Genomic DNA, 15721 nt, shown 5'->3' on the forward strand with positions numbered 1-15721 from the left:
CAAACACAGACTTGTCCAGTTGGCTGCTTCCCACAATTCCTAGAACTGCACAAAAGTTAACTCATCATCTCCCAGGAATTTCCCATCTCCTACTTGTAAAAAAAATTTAGTCATACCTAGATGAAGGAGCAACAGACCCAGTTCTAAACAAAGAACAAGTCTGAAATGCATTATGGCTAGGGTTATGTAGCAGCGCCACAGTTACCTCCTGATGAGAGGCGTCAAAACCACCTTGTTATGTTGAGTGGAACTCTGTCACATCGCTGAAACTTTTGGTTTTTGAACAGTTTTAAGAATAAAGCTCTGAATTTCTTCTGAGATTATTTTTAAGGTCTACACCAACAACAAGCAGCTCTCAACTCAGCTAAAACCTGTCACTAGTCTTGACCTCTCTTTAAATGATTTCCAGGAAGAATCCTGGAAAAGTAAACTGCAAGAAACTTGTTTTTACATTTTCAACTGATCATATAATTTGGCAGCTTAATTTCGAACACTATTTAATAACAACAGTTTGTAATTTAGCATCAGTTAAGAAAAATAAGACAAATGTTGCATTCTAAAGCAGTGTATGAAATGACTCATTTTGAACAAGGCCATTGAAGATTAGTAAAATAAACAAGGGTGTAATTTAAAGATCTGAATTTTCAACACAGTGCCTAATTCAATGATCACAGAGGAGCAAAGGGCACTGATCATTCATTACACCCTTTTACACAGACTTTCAATGGCATTTTTCACTGCAACTTGTGATGAATGAAGTTCATAACAATGCAACACTGTTAACAAGGAATTTAGCCCTATGTGAGCAACACAAACAGCTGAGTATTTCTTGAACCAGGAAGTGAGAGACTACTTGTACATAAAATGAAGTGTGGGAATGATGCAATTGAGGAAGAGATAATTAAAATCTGAAATAATGAAAATACCATCTTGTAAAAGTTAATTTGGTAGTAATTAAGACCTGTTGCATTTATAAAATGTACTTATACTAGAAGAGACAAACACTAACGTTCTCTGCCATGTTTGATGGATATTGTAAATACTGTTTTTTTCCTGTATTTTTAGTTGATGACTAAAATGAGAACAAAATTATTTTATAAATGAAGGATTCTTGAAAGATTGGGGCACCTTTTAAAAGGCAAATAACCTGACACTCATTGTAAATAAGGCTGTTCAAACAATGGTGGATGCCTTGTTTGCAATCAAGCTGCAGCCAAAGGATGTATGCAAATGAAACTTTGGCTGGCTCCAAGTAGCTGATGGGTCTGTAGATAAATGAACAGCTATCAATTAGAATTATGCTCTTGACAACAGCTTTGCAATTGGCTCCCAGGTGGGTGAACAGCTTGAGTTTGTGATTATTTTGGAAGAAGCCATTGGACCTCTAGAGGGGAAGGAACTGTTTTGCTTTGTAGTAAAAAGCATCTCAAGTCTGAAGATAACCACTTTACTTCCCCTTTCCAGTTGCAGTAAACTGTGACTTATAATTGATAAGTGACAGACTGTAATCAGTGGGAACCAGTCACCCTGTGCTGGTCAAAGTATCTGGAGAGGGTAAACCAAGAAACAGTGTTCTGATCAGCATAAGAATCATCTCAGCAAAGCTTGGACAGGATCAAGTGACTGTCTTTTCAATCTTTCCTGTTGTCAACATGTTGTTTGTAGTAAAAAGCATCTCAAGCCTGAAGATAACCACTTTATTTCCCCTTTCCAGTTGCAGTAAACTGTGATGTATAATTGATAAGTGACAGACTGTTATCGGTGGGAACCAGTCACCCTGTCTGTACAGGTCTGTATGTGGGTGTCCAGGGGAGTGTATAAGGGGGTTAGAATTTTAACAAACAGTACTTTAGACCATTGGCTCATAATTGCTTAATTAAAGTTAGAATCTATTTATTTGTAATAAATAGCCACGTTCTAGTTAAGTACAGAAACCTATGAAATCCTGGTCTGTGATAATAAAATGTGAGGCTGGATGAACACAGCAGGCCAAGCAGCATCTCAGGAGCACAAAAGCTGACGTTTCGGGCCTAGACCCTTCATCAGCTGATGAAGGGTCTAGGCCCGAAACGTCAGCTTTTGTGCTCCTGAGATGCTGCTTGGCCTGCTGTGTTCATCCAGCCTCACATTTTATTATCTTGGAATTCTCCAGCATCTGCAGTTCCCATTATCTCAAATCCTGGTCTGTGTTTTCTGTTAAACTACTTCAGAGGAATGGATAAATCGGGGAATTCTGGAACTTGTCAAAACCATTAACTTTTGTGATGATGCTGGGGTTCGTGAGGCTTGATTTCCAATGAGCTATCTCAGTGGCATGGAACAGTATTTATCATACAAGTTTACCTTGAGACCTGACTATTCCAAACCTAACTGGGCTTAGCAATTTATCTTCTTCTGCATCTGCACATAGCTTTTCTTCTCTGCCTTCTGTGCATCATCTCCAAATCATTCTGCAATCCGTGAAGAACCACAACCATCCCAAGGAAAGCAGGTAAATGCCTGACAGGCCCGTTGACAGAGTCCAATACCAATCCATTGTGAACCCAGAAACTTCTGTTAACGTTCCATTTGGTCTGCTGTCATAGAAGTAAGTCAAAAGCACCTCAACTGAAAGTTGAAGTTGTTTTTAAATTCACTGCAGCCTGTGCTGTGAGCTAAGAGAGGTGAAAAGACATCATCTGCTTCTAGTGCAGCTGCCCCACTGTTAGGGAGAAGTACTTTGATCAAACTTTCAAACATTTCAAGCTCTGCAGCATCGGCAATAGCAGTGGCTACTGAGCTGAATGTTGTGATCTATACATCTATTTTGTATTCAGATGTTTTTAGTGTTTTAATTCTGTTTGAATAGTTATTTTGCAAAATTCCTGCTGCAAGCTCATAGCCACTTCACAGATATACAGTGTGGGGACTGATTTAAATTATAAAAGAGAAAATGTTCAAAATACTACTGTCTATAAGTTACGTCCTTTGCAGTTCCACCACAAGTATAATAGTGTTTGCTGCATACAATCTCCATTAAGGTTTATAAATGATGATTGACACTGTACTTAAATATAAAATACTCCTTAATCTTGATGATCCATTTAGTAAATGCACCACTATGGGTGATACTGACTATAGCTATAAGTTCCTGGGACTGATCCACAGTCTTAATGGAGCAACATAACAGGTTCTGATATTCCTCAAGGAGAAGGGATGAGAAAAATCTGGTTACTTACTAACTACTGCTAACATGTATCGTGAAATCACATAAACTATTGCATCACTGGTGATGTGTTTAAAGTAGCAGCGTTTGTACAGTAATATAAGAATTGTTGTGCTGTTTATTTACACCATTCAGTCCATTTAGCAGATTTCATGATAGCAGTGACAGTGAAATATCATGCCTTGAAGCAATGACAGAGTCTTAATTGATTTTATATCTTTGGAATGCCTCTTGCGTAAAATTGACACTGCAGTGAAACCAAGATGTTTGATTGCCACAACAAAAAAAGTGACAGAATCAAAAAGAAATTGCTGACTTACTCTCATTCTCCCATTTCTGACTGCTGGGCCATCTTCTGCTAAACGCAGCACATAGAGATCCATTTTGTACTCTCGCCCTCCACGAATACTAAATCCAAATCCTTTGGCACCTTTCTCCAGATCAACCGTAAAGTAATCAAAATCCTATATATAAACATAAGGTAAGAATAAATTATATTCAAATCCCGATGCTCACTATGCTGTTTGAACAGTTTATTTAATGAAACAGTTACGAATATTCAGCCTGTACTGAATCAATAAGCTCTAAAATCAAGAGATTTAGTTCCTGACATTTAGAAATGCATCAGTGCAAGGATAATGGTTAGGTTAACATTAGATCAACTTAGTAAGAATATTGCTTGTTATCTTATTCTGTACACACCCTTAATCAAGTCTATAATTTCTGATAATAAATTTGCATGGTCAGTAAGTTCCCATTCCTTGCAAGGATACAATAATGCTAAACAAAAATTATACCTCCTTTCCTCAAAAACTGCCAGGATATTAAGGTTACGTGGTGAAGCACCCGTGTCATAATTCAGCTGAAGTGTTAAAGCAGAATATCAAGCATATAAGTGCCCTGTGGATTTATTTACAACTTTTAGTGCACATAGTAGATTGCATGTCAGGAGTGATAAATTATAAAGCATGTGCACAGCAGATACAATTAAGAGTCTGTAACAAATCATAAATGCTATTTAAAATATTCTAGCACATACTTCCTACTCGATTTTACGAAGTGTGAATGTTGAACAATCCTTCACTTTTAATATTTTCCATTGATTAAACATGCAAGAAGTACAATGTAAGAAGTTCAGTGGAATTTCTAAAGGAAATATGACAAACCAAATGCTTCATTAATGTTAAAATATTTGCTTGATCACTTTGGCAGCCTTCCATAAAAGCAAAAATTTCCAAAGTAATAGATTTAATATTTACATGTAAAGCTTTCTGGTTAATTTTACCTTAGCTGCAACTATTTTTGCCTCAAAATCATAGAACCAGAAATAAAATCCGGTGACATCTAGTATTTCCTCACCTGTTTTATGTGATAAATAAATTTGAATTTCAACAAGATCTAGGAATATAAACAATGAACCAGTATAGTAGTATACTTTGTGAGTGATTCAGGGAAATCAAGAAGGGAGAAGATGAAGCAATGTTTAGTGCTTCTTTTGGGACAGATGGTGGGAAAGGCTTACCATTCAGTCTATTCTATCAGCAATAATTTTAGATTACCAGATATCATCACCTCTTTAAAGTAGGTATTATTCACTCAGACTTCAAATATGGTATTTCCCCATAACTGTATACAATGCTACTACATAAAAACCCAATTTTGCAGCCATTATTTCCATTTTTAAAATATTGTTTTACATGCATTTGTTCACTTATGCAATGTTCTGATCATCTGATGGATCATCTGATGAATCATCTTATCAACTAGTTCTGTTCAATGTCTCTAAATTTGTCTCACAAACTTATAATAATCAGCTTTAAAGTATTTAATCATCATTTTCTAGAATTATTAATACTCAACTTTTCTGAACAGTTAGCTATGCAGTGATGGTACCAAATACTCCAGTGTCACTTTTTCAAAAACTTATTCTTGGGATTTAGGAAGGGCCAGCATTCATTGCTTTTCCCGAGTTGCCCTTTAAAAGTAGATGACGAGTTGCCTTCACATAATGGTATCGTACTTTAAGATATTTATTTAAATGTGGTTACTTAATTCTGTTATCTCATTTCCAGGAAAATGGTTTTCCTCAATTAAAAAATTAAAAGTTTTAAAAATTAAATAAATGGAAAACAAAAGAATGATTATTATTTCTCGTGCACTGAGAATGAAAAAGAATAGGCAAATATATATAGATATAACAGTAATCACTAGCTTTCTTTATCTTTCAAATAAATCATCTTTGTTGTTTTTTGGCACAACCTTTAACTGTTTCATCCTATGTGCAATTACCTTTCCACTCATTTCCAACAAAGAAATGAGCAGCAACCTATTGGCAGTCTTTAACAATTAGCAAGCACTTGGCAGGGCTCATGCCAGCCTGCCACGAGTTAAGTCCTCACACAGCAACTTCCATGAATTGATCCATGGAGATGAAACTAACACTGTGATACACATAGAGAGGAGATAAATTTTATTCAAAATATTCTCCCAGTTTATAGAGAAAATACTGTAGTAAATATAACATTTTGATCATTGATTCAGCAAACAATTTTTTGAACTACTGGAATATTCTATGAGGGACCCCCATTTGGAAGGAAGAGAAAATCTGAAGGCCAGGCACTTGAGCTACTCTCATGAGCAACTTTACAGCAGCGTTATGAATGCTTAGATACAAAAACTGTAGCCTTCCACATAAGCCGAAAGGTATCTTCTATGGGAAGACACCAAAAAGGGATTGCAGATCAAAATCAAGTAACTGGGGCAAAAAGAACAAATGAAGTGGATCTACTTATACCTGAAACTCATTTTCTTCACAGAGGCCACTCTGTTAAATGTCTTGTATATGAAGTTCAGGAAAGCAGATACAACATGTGAGAGCATGGAATGCGTTGCCAGCAGCAGTTGTGGAAGCAAGGTCATTGGGGTCATTTAAGAGACTGCTGGACATGTATATGGTCACAGAAATTTGAGGGTGCATACATGAGGATCAATGGTCGGCACAACATTGTGGGCTGAAGGGCCTGTTCTGTGCTGTACTGTTCTATGTTCTAACTAATAAATAAATAAATAACTAAAACTTGCCTGGGATGTCATTGTGGGTCTCTGTCAGTGAGTTAGGAAACAGTGACCGGAGCTAGCAGAAAGAATTGCCACTTCAAAGCTATTACTCTCGCACATGGTCTGCAATGAGCATCTATTTTCAGTATTTACAAAGATAAAGGGTTGCAAGTTAGCTAATCAGCTTGTCTCTAAAAAGGTCATGTTGCAACTTGTTTTCTAAGCTATACTGTAAACTTAGACAAATCTGCATGCCCAGATAGTGATGTCATTTTATGGGCTTTCCAACATAGTGGAGTTTGAAGAATAAAAACGATTTTCCAAATTTTTATCTTCTTTTTAAATAATGCAGTATATTGGGCATTTGTTTTCTGAAAATGACCACGTTGCTAACAAAGTGACAGATTGATAAGTTCAACTGAAACCGTAAAGGGACTGAACTTTTCTAAAAACTGGCTTATTGCTAACTTCTGAGACCTTCATGGATGGTTTCTTATAGCAAGCTCTAGCGAGATATCTCTCACAGTTATCAATTGTTTACCTCCTTTTGTTTGCACCACAGCTCTCGGGCATCTTACTCACACTATCATGTGCTCACCAATGGTGAAGTGCTCACCACTGCTGCGGCAACATGAGATGCTTGACTTTGGCACCATATTTAAAGGGCAGCTATGCACCAGGTCAGTTGCTGCCAGCCAGGAACCATCCTTCACGTGGGATGGGATGGGGAATGAAAAACAAACATTTTTGACAACAGATAGGTGGCATGGGTGATACTTAATTCCAAATACAAGCTCACATTTGTAAATATATTGCTATTTTACATTGTTGATCAGACAGGTGACAGTCTTCATAACTGCAGCTACAAGAATCAGGCTACGCATGCTATATATCCTTAACACTGCAACGTTTGAACCCTGTCTAAAGAGTGCTGCTCTTTTCCGAACACTCAGCATTGTGTGACATCTTCTCACTGTTGAATGGGAGGGAATGGGCCTCATGGTATTATCACTGGACTGTTAAAATCCAGAGACCCAGATTTGAATCCTACCACAGCAGATGGTGGATTTGAATTCAATTTGAATTAAGAGTCCAATGATGATCATGAATCCATTGCCGATTAGTGGGGGAAAAACCCATCTGGTTCACTAATGTTTCCAAATCTGCAGCAAAGTGGTTGATTCCTAACCACACTCTGGACATTTAGGGATGAGCAATAATGCTGCCTCACCAGTGACGCCATCATCCTGTGAAAGAGTTAAAAAAGATGAAACTGGGAGCTTTACATGCTGGAAAGCCTTCAAACAGTTGAAAACATTAACTTACATTGAATAACAGCTAAAGTGAAGAAAAAGCTAACAAAGTGGCTATGTTTTTTCTGGGAATAAACTGGGAACTCTTGCATTTTTACTAACAACAAATTTAAAATCATTGAATGATCACTACATCTAGCTCACAGTCAGCTACTTGATTACGCTGTCAATTAAGTCTGAAATGGCTTCCTGTGCCCAACGTAATACTGCTCTGCCATGTTGAGCACGATGTTAGTCTAACATAATGCCCTCACCTTCCTCCGCCGAAGACCGCTGCTGCTCTCTCAGCTCTCCAATATCCATTACATCTCCCCTTTGCCTGTTCCATGTGTGCAGAGCAGAACATGCTAGGATTATGCGGCAAACTCTGTTTGGATTATACTGCAAGGCACCTCAACACTTCATGACCTCACGCTCATTATCTGGTCCAGATTACCCAGCTCAAAAAATAGACCTCATTGCAGCTACATTTGGCCTCAATTAGGGGGTTGTGCAACTGAGTGTTCAGCCATGGTTACAGAGGGTAACTCTTGTCGCCCAGTGACCAGCCTTGTAAGACATCCAGGCCTTGAAATAAAGCAGGAAGATGAAAAATCAAGGAGACAGGCATCGTGGCAGGTTCCAGGATACCTGGTGCAGACTTTAAGATGAGGTACCAATAATAACAGACAACTTGTACATTGAAGGAATGGAAAGTATTTCTGTTGAAGAAGTAAGCCGTCTTATGAAATTGTGCTCTCAATGCCACGTGTGCACAATCTATAACACTCTTTACCTGGGGGAAGCCAGGCACATTGGCAAAGCCTTCTGCATGGGCTACAGCCCTGACTTCATCATGGTGAATCGAGACAAAGTGGTGTGATCTGGCACAAATTGTTTCAGTAACAATCTTGAAAAAAATTTGTGGGTTGAGGATTGAGCGATGTTTCACAGGTACCAAGTGAATCTTTAGAAGTATTCAGTTACATAAAAATTTAGTGCAGGTGATAGCCAGGATAGAATGGACACCCACTCCTTCAGGGTGTAAGCATTGCTCCAGCAACTGGCACATCTGCATTCCTGCATGTTTCCTCCAATCCCCACAAATGACTCTGCATCATCCTTATCACAGCAGCAGCCCCTGATATCTCTCTTGACATTTATTGAGCAGATACCCAGGAATGACTATGGCCCATTTTCTGACTGAGATGGACAGCACTAAATGATGAGTCACCAAGGTCCTGATTGCTCTCTCTACAGCTCTACTGGCTTGCTGGGAATTCCTGGACTGGTTTAACTGAACCATTAGGAGTTACCATAGCTCGCTTCCTGGTGAAATGGAACCTCTGGTCCTGAACACCCTAAGTGGTCGACTAACCACAATTAATCTGGACTGAGATCAGATGTTGCACTTGACTGCAGGGGCCACCTAACTTGTCACCAGACCTCTTTGACTTGACCAAAGTCTACTTCCCTGAGATTTAGAGACATAGCCATTAAGCACTTTCAGTGTTTTCCATATAGGCTGCTGACACTGACGTGGCACTGTGCTGTACAACATATTCATCCCTTTGATCATTGCTGACAAAGAGGGTACACTGTCTGGCTTTGTATTTGCATTCAATGGCAAGGCAACACAGAAACAGTGTGATCCAGTAGCGTCTGAATGAGGTGACAAAGACGATTTTTTAAAAAATCGAGTCAAGGCAGGGCAAGATATGGCAGAGAAGCTGTGAGTGTTTAAATAGACATAAAGTGTGTGAGTGCTAAAAGAGCAAATGAGGGTTCGTGAGATGTACCCAGGTACAATGCATGAGATGGATGTCTGAGCCTGTATACAAGAGGACTTGGCAGCAGCATTATAAGGAAAGATGCTGATACACTCTAAACTGCAGAACTGAGAGAAGTTTATGTAAGTTAGAGGTGTGTCATGAGGATGTGATAAAGCTGGTGAGTGCCCGATACCAACCACCATAGGTGGGGATGCAGATGGTTGCTGCTCATCGAAAAATCTTGAAATGATGGGAGCTTAGAGAAGCCAAGCGCTTTCATGTCAGCAGAATAGAAAAATGTCATGACAGGAATTGTCACAATCCAGTTTTTCTTTGGGAGGATTGAAAATTGCACATAAATGAAGTGAGATTAAGTACCAATGACATGCTAACGCACACAAAAGACCTCTTGCCATTCACTAGCAACGCGTGTCTTGCCATGTATAACTTGGTTGCAAAATCTGACAATTTTTTCTTGACATCGAGAATGTCATTTCTTTTCTTGCCGTATTTTGTTAATTGACTTGCTACTGCTCACGTTGTTCAGGGACTGGGAAAGTTCAATTCAAAATTACAACTGCTGAAAACTTGGAATTAAAATAAAAGTTACCAGAAAGATACACATGAATTGTTGGCATATGAAATTAGCTAAACTGGGATGACATTTTAATTGTAGATGCTCAATATTAAACCTACAAGTTATCCTACCTTTTCACCTCTTGTGGGTTTACGACATTTCTGTTTCTATTTTAACTAAGCTCTGTTTACTAGCTTTTTGAAAATACAAGAGAGGTTTTTCTAAAACTTTAGGGGTAGTGTAAAATAAACACATCAAATCAGCCAACCATTCTAATTTCCCTTTCCATTAAAGTGAATTAAAAATGTTGAAAATTGGGCTGGATGTATAATTGGCAGTCCATTCTATTTCATCCATTGCATGCTGCTGCGAAAGCTACAATTACTCATTAGCCTAATATTACATTTACATTTGCTCATTTGCTGTGGTATGCATCAGGAAATCAGGGAACTGTGCACAACGCTTGAGTTGACCACGGATATTTAAACGTTTAGCTTAACTACTTTCATGTTATGCTCCACTCCTGTAAGATGAAGCCAAGGATCTAATTTGCCTTTTGAACCTATCAATTCAACCAGCCATGTTCAAAGTTTTCAGTATATGAAGCCCTAATTATTCCTGCAGTTACACAACTTTTAAAATTGTACTTCTTAGTGGTGTCCAGTTGTATATTTTATCTGATGCAACATATTTATGTCAACTCTTGTAAAATAAGAACTAGATATAGGTAACATGTATTGAAAGATCCAAAAAAGCCTATTATAGTTCACTAATACAAATATTACATGCACAGACTAATGTCAGCTAAAATTATATCTATTAGTTACAAACAATAGCATGTTTTAACAAGTGTCATTCTTTAATTAACTTCAGTTCAGATGAAACATGAGACCTTTATAACTTCAGGTCATATGTTTTTTTCAGTGATGGTACCATGAATATGTTGCTTAAAGTTTCATTGATATTAATTGTGTGACATAATACAACATGCAATTTACCCAATTCATTAATGCTTTCCTGAAGTCTGTTTTTATTTTTCACACTAATTTAATGTCACAAGTTTCTATAACCTTTAAATGATGCTTCTATACTCCAGTTCAGGCTATTACATCATCTCCTATAAAATTAAGTGTGTATTATTATATATTACAAATTATGCTGTATCGTGGTGCTCAGATTCCTCGTGTGCTCATGGAGACTACTGAGGTGTCAATGGTGGAAAAGGTCAATGAGTCAGAATGTTTAAGGTTTCATACCTGTGGTTGTCTGTAATCAGACACTCCATACTGTCTATTGTCAGGAGGTGGCTGCCTGTAATCTATTAGAGGCTGCTGTCTGTAGTCTACTGATGGTGGTTGTCGATAATCTGATGTTGGAGCTTGTCTGTACTCTGAAAATGGTGGTTGTCTAATGTCTGGTTTGACATCCTGTCTTGCTTTCACTTCTGACCTGTAACTAGATCAAAAACCTTTGATTAAAATCATTAATATGATTTATCCTGCAAAATGTTTCAAGGAGAATTAGGTTTCATTAACCACATTAATAATGAAACCCGAAAACAAAACCAAAATCTCATAGTGAATTGCAGGGCATCATTAGCAGGGATTTGCAAGCAAGTCATCTATTTGACTCCTTGATTTGGGAACAGTTAAGGGAATTTGTTCGACATTATTGAAATACGTACTTCTAAGATTAAAAGGAATTATTTTCCATTTCATTCCCTTCCATTCCACGTGTGTTCTGTCTGAAACAGATTGGCTCAACATCTGTTAATACTTCATCCTGAGTTAGCTTTTTGGCAGTTTTGGCAAATGGTTCTTTCCAATGCCTTTCAATCAGGATAAAAAGACAAATCCCAAGTCTGCCTCGGCCAGAATGGGAATCAAACCCTTGGTGTTGGCATTATTTTGAACTAATGAAGCACCCCACCGAGTTAACCAATTCTATTTTAAAAGGAATATCACGTGTAATATTGTAAAATATATTCTTTATTCAGACATAAATTGTTATTTGAATGCACTTATTTACATAAATGCTGTGTATAACAATTAAGACAAAATGAATCAACTTTTCCGAACACTAAAATTACAACAGTATAAACTCGGTTCTTGTATTAATTTTTCTGCTGTGCACCTTCTCCTTGGAGAGCATTTCCTGTCTTCCTGCTAGATGGCAGTCTTCTTCATCAAACATTTGTACTAGCCATTGCAGACAGTACCTAAACCACACTTTTTGTTAAATTTCAAGCGCTGTTGTCTCCAGCCCTTGAAATAGATAAGATTTCTTGTTTGTTATTTGCACAAATGCCTTTAATCTGATGTCCATCTGTTTCTCCAGATGCATATGAGGGGTTCCTTGGTGCAATGTGAAATGAAGCAGGTGAATTCTTCCTGTATCATGGCCAATATTTATTCCCCAACTAATAAAATAGATTAAGCAGTCATATTTAAGGTCTATATAGAATATGTCCATATTGTCCTACTTTCTACACCTTCAATGGCAGCCACCCAACTTCTGTTTTTCGTTCACATGTTCGTTGCTGTTACATTTATGAGATTTATAACATTATCATATTTAGGAACTGCAAGTTATTTTTTCATCACCCTGTTCAGAGGTGTATTGACACATCTCTAAAATAGCTGGGACTTGAATTCAGGCCATCTGGCCCAGAGGTACGGGCACTAGCACTGTGCCACAAGACCCTTTTTTAGGGGACTGTACATTTAAATTTGATTGCCTGACTGTGAGCTTGCTGGTTTGATGTTTAGGGATCAAAGGAAGGCTTAGATTGCTCTAAGGTACATGATATTTACCCTTAGAGATAATGGCATAATAAGGTGTAAAGCTGGATGAACACAGCAGGCCAGGGAGCATCAGAGGAGCAGGAAAGCTGACGTTTTGCGTGTCAGCTTTCTTGGTCCTCTGATACTGCCTGGCCTGCTGTGTTCAACTAGCTCTACACCTTGTTATCTCAGATCCCAGCATCACCAGTTCCTACTATCTTTAGTGTAAATGGCAGCTGTCTCTGAATATACTGACAGTAAATCCTGAGGAAAGATTTGGTTGGAAGGATGCTGGAACTATTTAAAAATGGTGGATACAGCCTGATTCCAGTGTTCCATTCTCCCATTCCAGGTGCCCACGTGTTGCGCATGTGGCCTGGGAGGCTCAACTGAATTTTTTATCACTCTTAAAATCTCATGGGAGTGCATTCAGCTTCTCTATGGCTTGTGGTTCACAGATCCCAGAAAGGTGTGGATTGAAATCTATCTGAAAGGTAAATTCACATGTCTTCATATTCCCCATTACCCTCCATGCCAAGTCAACAGCTCATGCCTCTTATCCACCTACATGACCCTTTATTGCCCTCATGGCAATCGAAGAGCTTTCCATGTCAATTTGTTGAACATAAATTGTGTACAGAACTGCAGAACCATTTCATAACAATGGCATGTGTGGAACTGCTTAGAAAAAAACGTTCACAATTATTCATAGTTTAAAATTAGTATTTCTACAAGCATTTCAATGTGTCAATCAAACAGAACATTAAAGTATCAATAACAAAAACTTTAAATATTTCACACCTCTTAATCTTGTGCAATTCAACACTGAGGCATTGATGAATACGGTTGCAGAAAATTAACTTATTATCATCAAATAAAGATGTTAATCAAGCAAAGTTAACAGTTCTCTCAAGCTATGTAATCAACTACCCATTCACATAATCCTTGGCATGTAAAAGCATTCATGAGAGGAGGAAGTTCCAAGAACATCCTGTTTTCAGTGATGGCAGAATCCAGCACAAATGCAAAAGACAAGTCTGAAGCAACTACCTTTATCTCAAAGCACTGAGTTTATCTATTTAGACCTTCTTCTGTGGCCCCTAGTATCACAGCCAATACAGCCAATTGGATTCACTCCATGTGATATTAAGAGACTGTTGTGCATTCTCAATCCAACAAAGAGTGTCTAACAACATTCTGCAGAAATGTTGCAGACTTGTGCTCTTGAATTTTCACAAATCTCACCAAACTGTTCCGGCTTAATTACAATAGTGGAATTTACCCAATGAAGTGGAAAATTTTCCAGGTATATTCTATTTATCCAAAGCAGGACAAATGCAATTTGTCAACTACCACACTCAATAATATACATAGTGACCGAAGGTGTCATTAACAGGGATATATTTGAAATGCTTTTGATTTACTCAGAATGCGGGCATGATTACAAATTATCTTAAAAGGTGTGGTGTTGGATCTTCTCTGTGAGCTGCTATAATCCTTCTGGTGGTAATATTGATTTGGTAGAAAGCAGAGAGATTTTCACTAAGCAATGGTGAACAAACAGTGGTACATGTCCAAATCAGGGTGGCAAGCACCTTTGAAGAAATCTGGAAATCTTGTTAACTTTGGTGGCAGAACTCCGAAAGTAAACTTGGTGAATTGCTGTAGTGTGTCCTTTGGATCCACTGGTGGAGGAAGGATTGACTTTGAGCTTAGAAAGTCACGGCTAACTCATGGTATTCCTCTGCAGAATTGTCCTCAATCATTCAGGTATGTGTCCTGCGCTTGGAAGGAACTTCATTCAATTCTTTTTAAAAGGTGACTTGATCAGTCTTTGATGCTACTTTTCAGTTCACTACAAGAAGGATACAACAGCAACCCACTGTTGACAATTCCCTTTATTATTGCTCAGCTAGCATCCCAATGGATAGGGAGAAGTATAAATATGTATACATCACTCCTTCAATATCTAATCTGTGATCAATGACCTACAATTTATTTACATCTACAAATATAATTTTCAGAATTTAGATTTTGTAATAGAGCTTGTAATAATAGCTGTTGGTTACTTCTATGAAGATTTTTCTATCGAAACAAACATGGTCAGCGTGTCCTCCCATTACAGCAATCAAGTCCAACATTTCTCATAAGGCAGGTGACTGCAGATGCCCGTGGTGTCAATGGAAATATGTTTGCATTGCAGGTTTATAACAGGTAGGCAACAATATAAAGCCACTAGCTAAGTTGTTACAGGAATCTAGGATGCACAATTTTTTATTTTAAAATTCAGTTTAGACGACATCAGGGACCAGTTTAGAAGTTAGTTTAGTTTCTCTTTTAGGAAAAGTTCAGAGCAATTCAGGAAACTGGTTACCTCAGCAAATGGTATAGGTTATAAAACCTTCAAACCAGAAGATATCAGTGATAATGGGAACTGCAGATGCTGGAGAATCCAAGATAATAAAATGTGAGGCTGGATGAACACAGCAGGCCCAGCAGTATCTCAGGAGCACAAAAGCTGACGTTTCGGGCCTAGACCCTTCATCAGAGAGGGGGATGGGGTGAGGGTTCTGGAATAAATAGGGAGAGAGGGGGAGGCGGACCGAAGATGGAGAGAAAAGAAGATAGGTGGAGAGAGTATAGGTGGGGAGGTAGGGAGGGGATAGGTCAGTCCAGGGAAGATGGACAGGTCAAGGAGGTGGGATGAGGTTAGTAGGTAGGAGATGGAGGTGCGGCTTGGGGTGGGAGGAAGGGATGGGTGAGAGGAAGAATAGGTTAGGGAGGCAGAGACAGGTTGGACTGGTTTTGGGATGCAGTGGGTGGAGGGGAAGAGCTGGGCTGGTTGTGTGGTGCAGTGGGGGGAGAGGGCGAACTGGGCTGGTTTAGGGATGTGGTGGGGGAAGGGGAGATTTTGAAACTGGTGAAGTCCACATTGATACCATTGGGCTGCAAGGGTTCCCAAGCGGAATATGAGTTGCTGTTCCTGCAGCCTTCGGGTGGCATCATTGTCGCACTGCAGGAGGCCCATGATGGAC

General features: G+C 38.6%; 1 protein-coding gene across 16 annotated transcripts in view; it reads right to left on the reverse strand.

Annotated features, from left to right (window-relative positions):
* The window catches only part of LOC125463094 (membrane-associated guanylate kinase, WW and PDZ domain-containing protein 2), a 545354-nt gene that overhangs the window by 22239 nt on the left and 507394 nt on the right, over positions 1-15721 (reverse strand). For all 16 annotated transcript variants that reach the window (XR_009447220.1, XM_059654599.1, XM_059654586.1 and 13 more), the window contains 2 exons: positions 11160-11358; positions 3526-3669 (listed from right to left, as the gene is read on the reverse strand). Coding sequence is in view for 15 of the 16 variants with exons in the window: in XM_059654599.1 (XP_059510582.1) it covers positions 3526-3669; positions 11160-11358 (343 nt within the window). In the remaining variant the exon portion in view is untranslated. The remainder of the gene's footprint in view (positions 1-3525; positions 3670-11159; positions 11359-15721) is intronic.

This window comes from Stegostoma tigrinum, chromosome 25 (assembly GCF_030684315.1).
Source record: "Stegostoma tigrinum isolate sSteTig4 chromosome 25, sSteTig4.hap1, whole genome shotgun sequence".
Taxonomy (NCBI): Eukaryota; Metazoa; Chordata; class Chondrichthyes; order Orectolobiformes; family Stegostomatidae; genus Stegostoma; species Stegostoma tigrinum.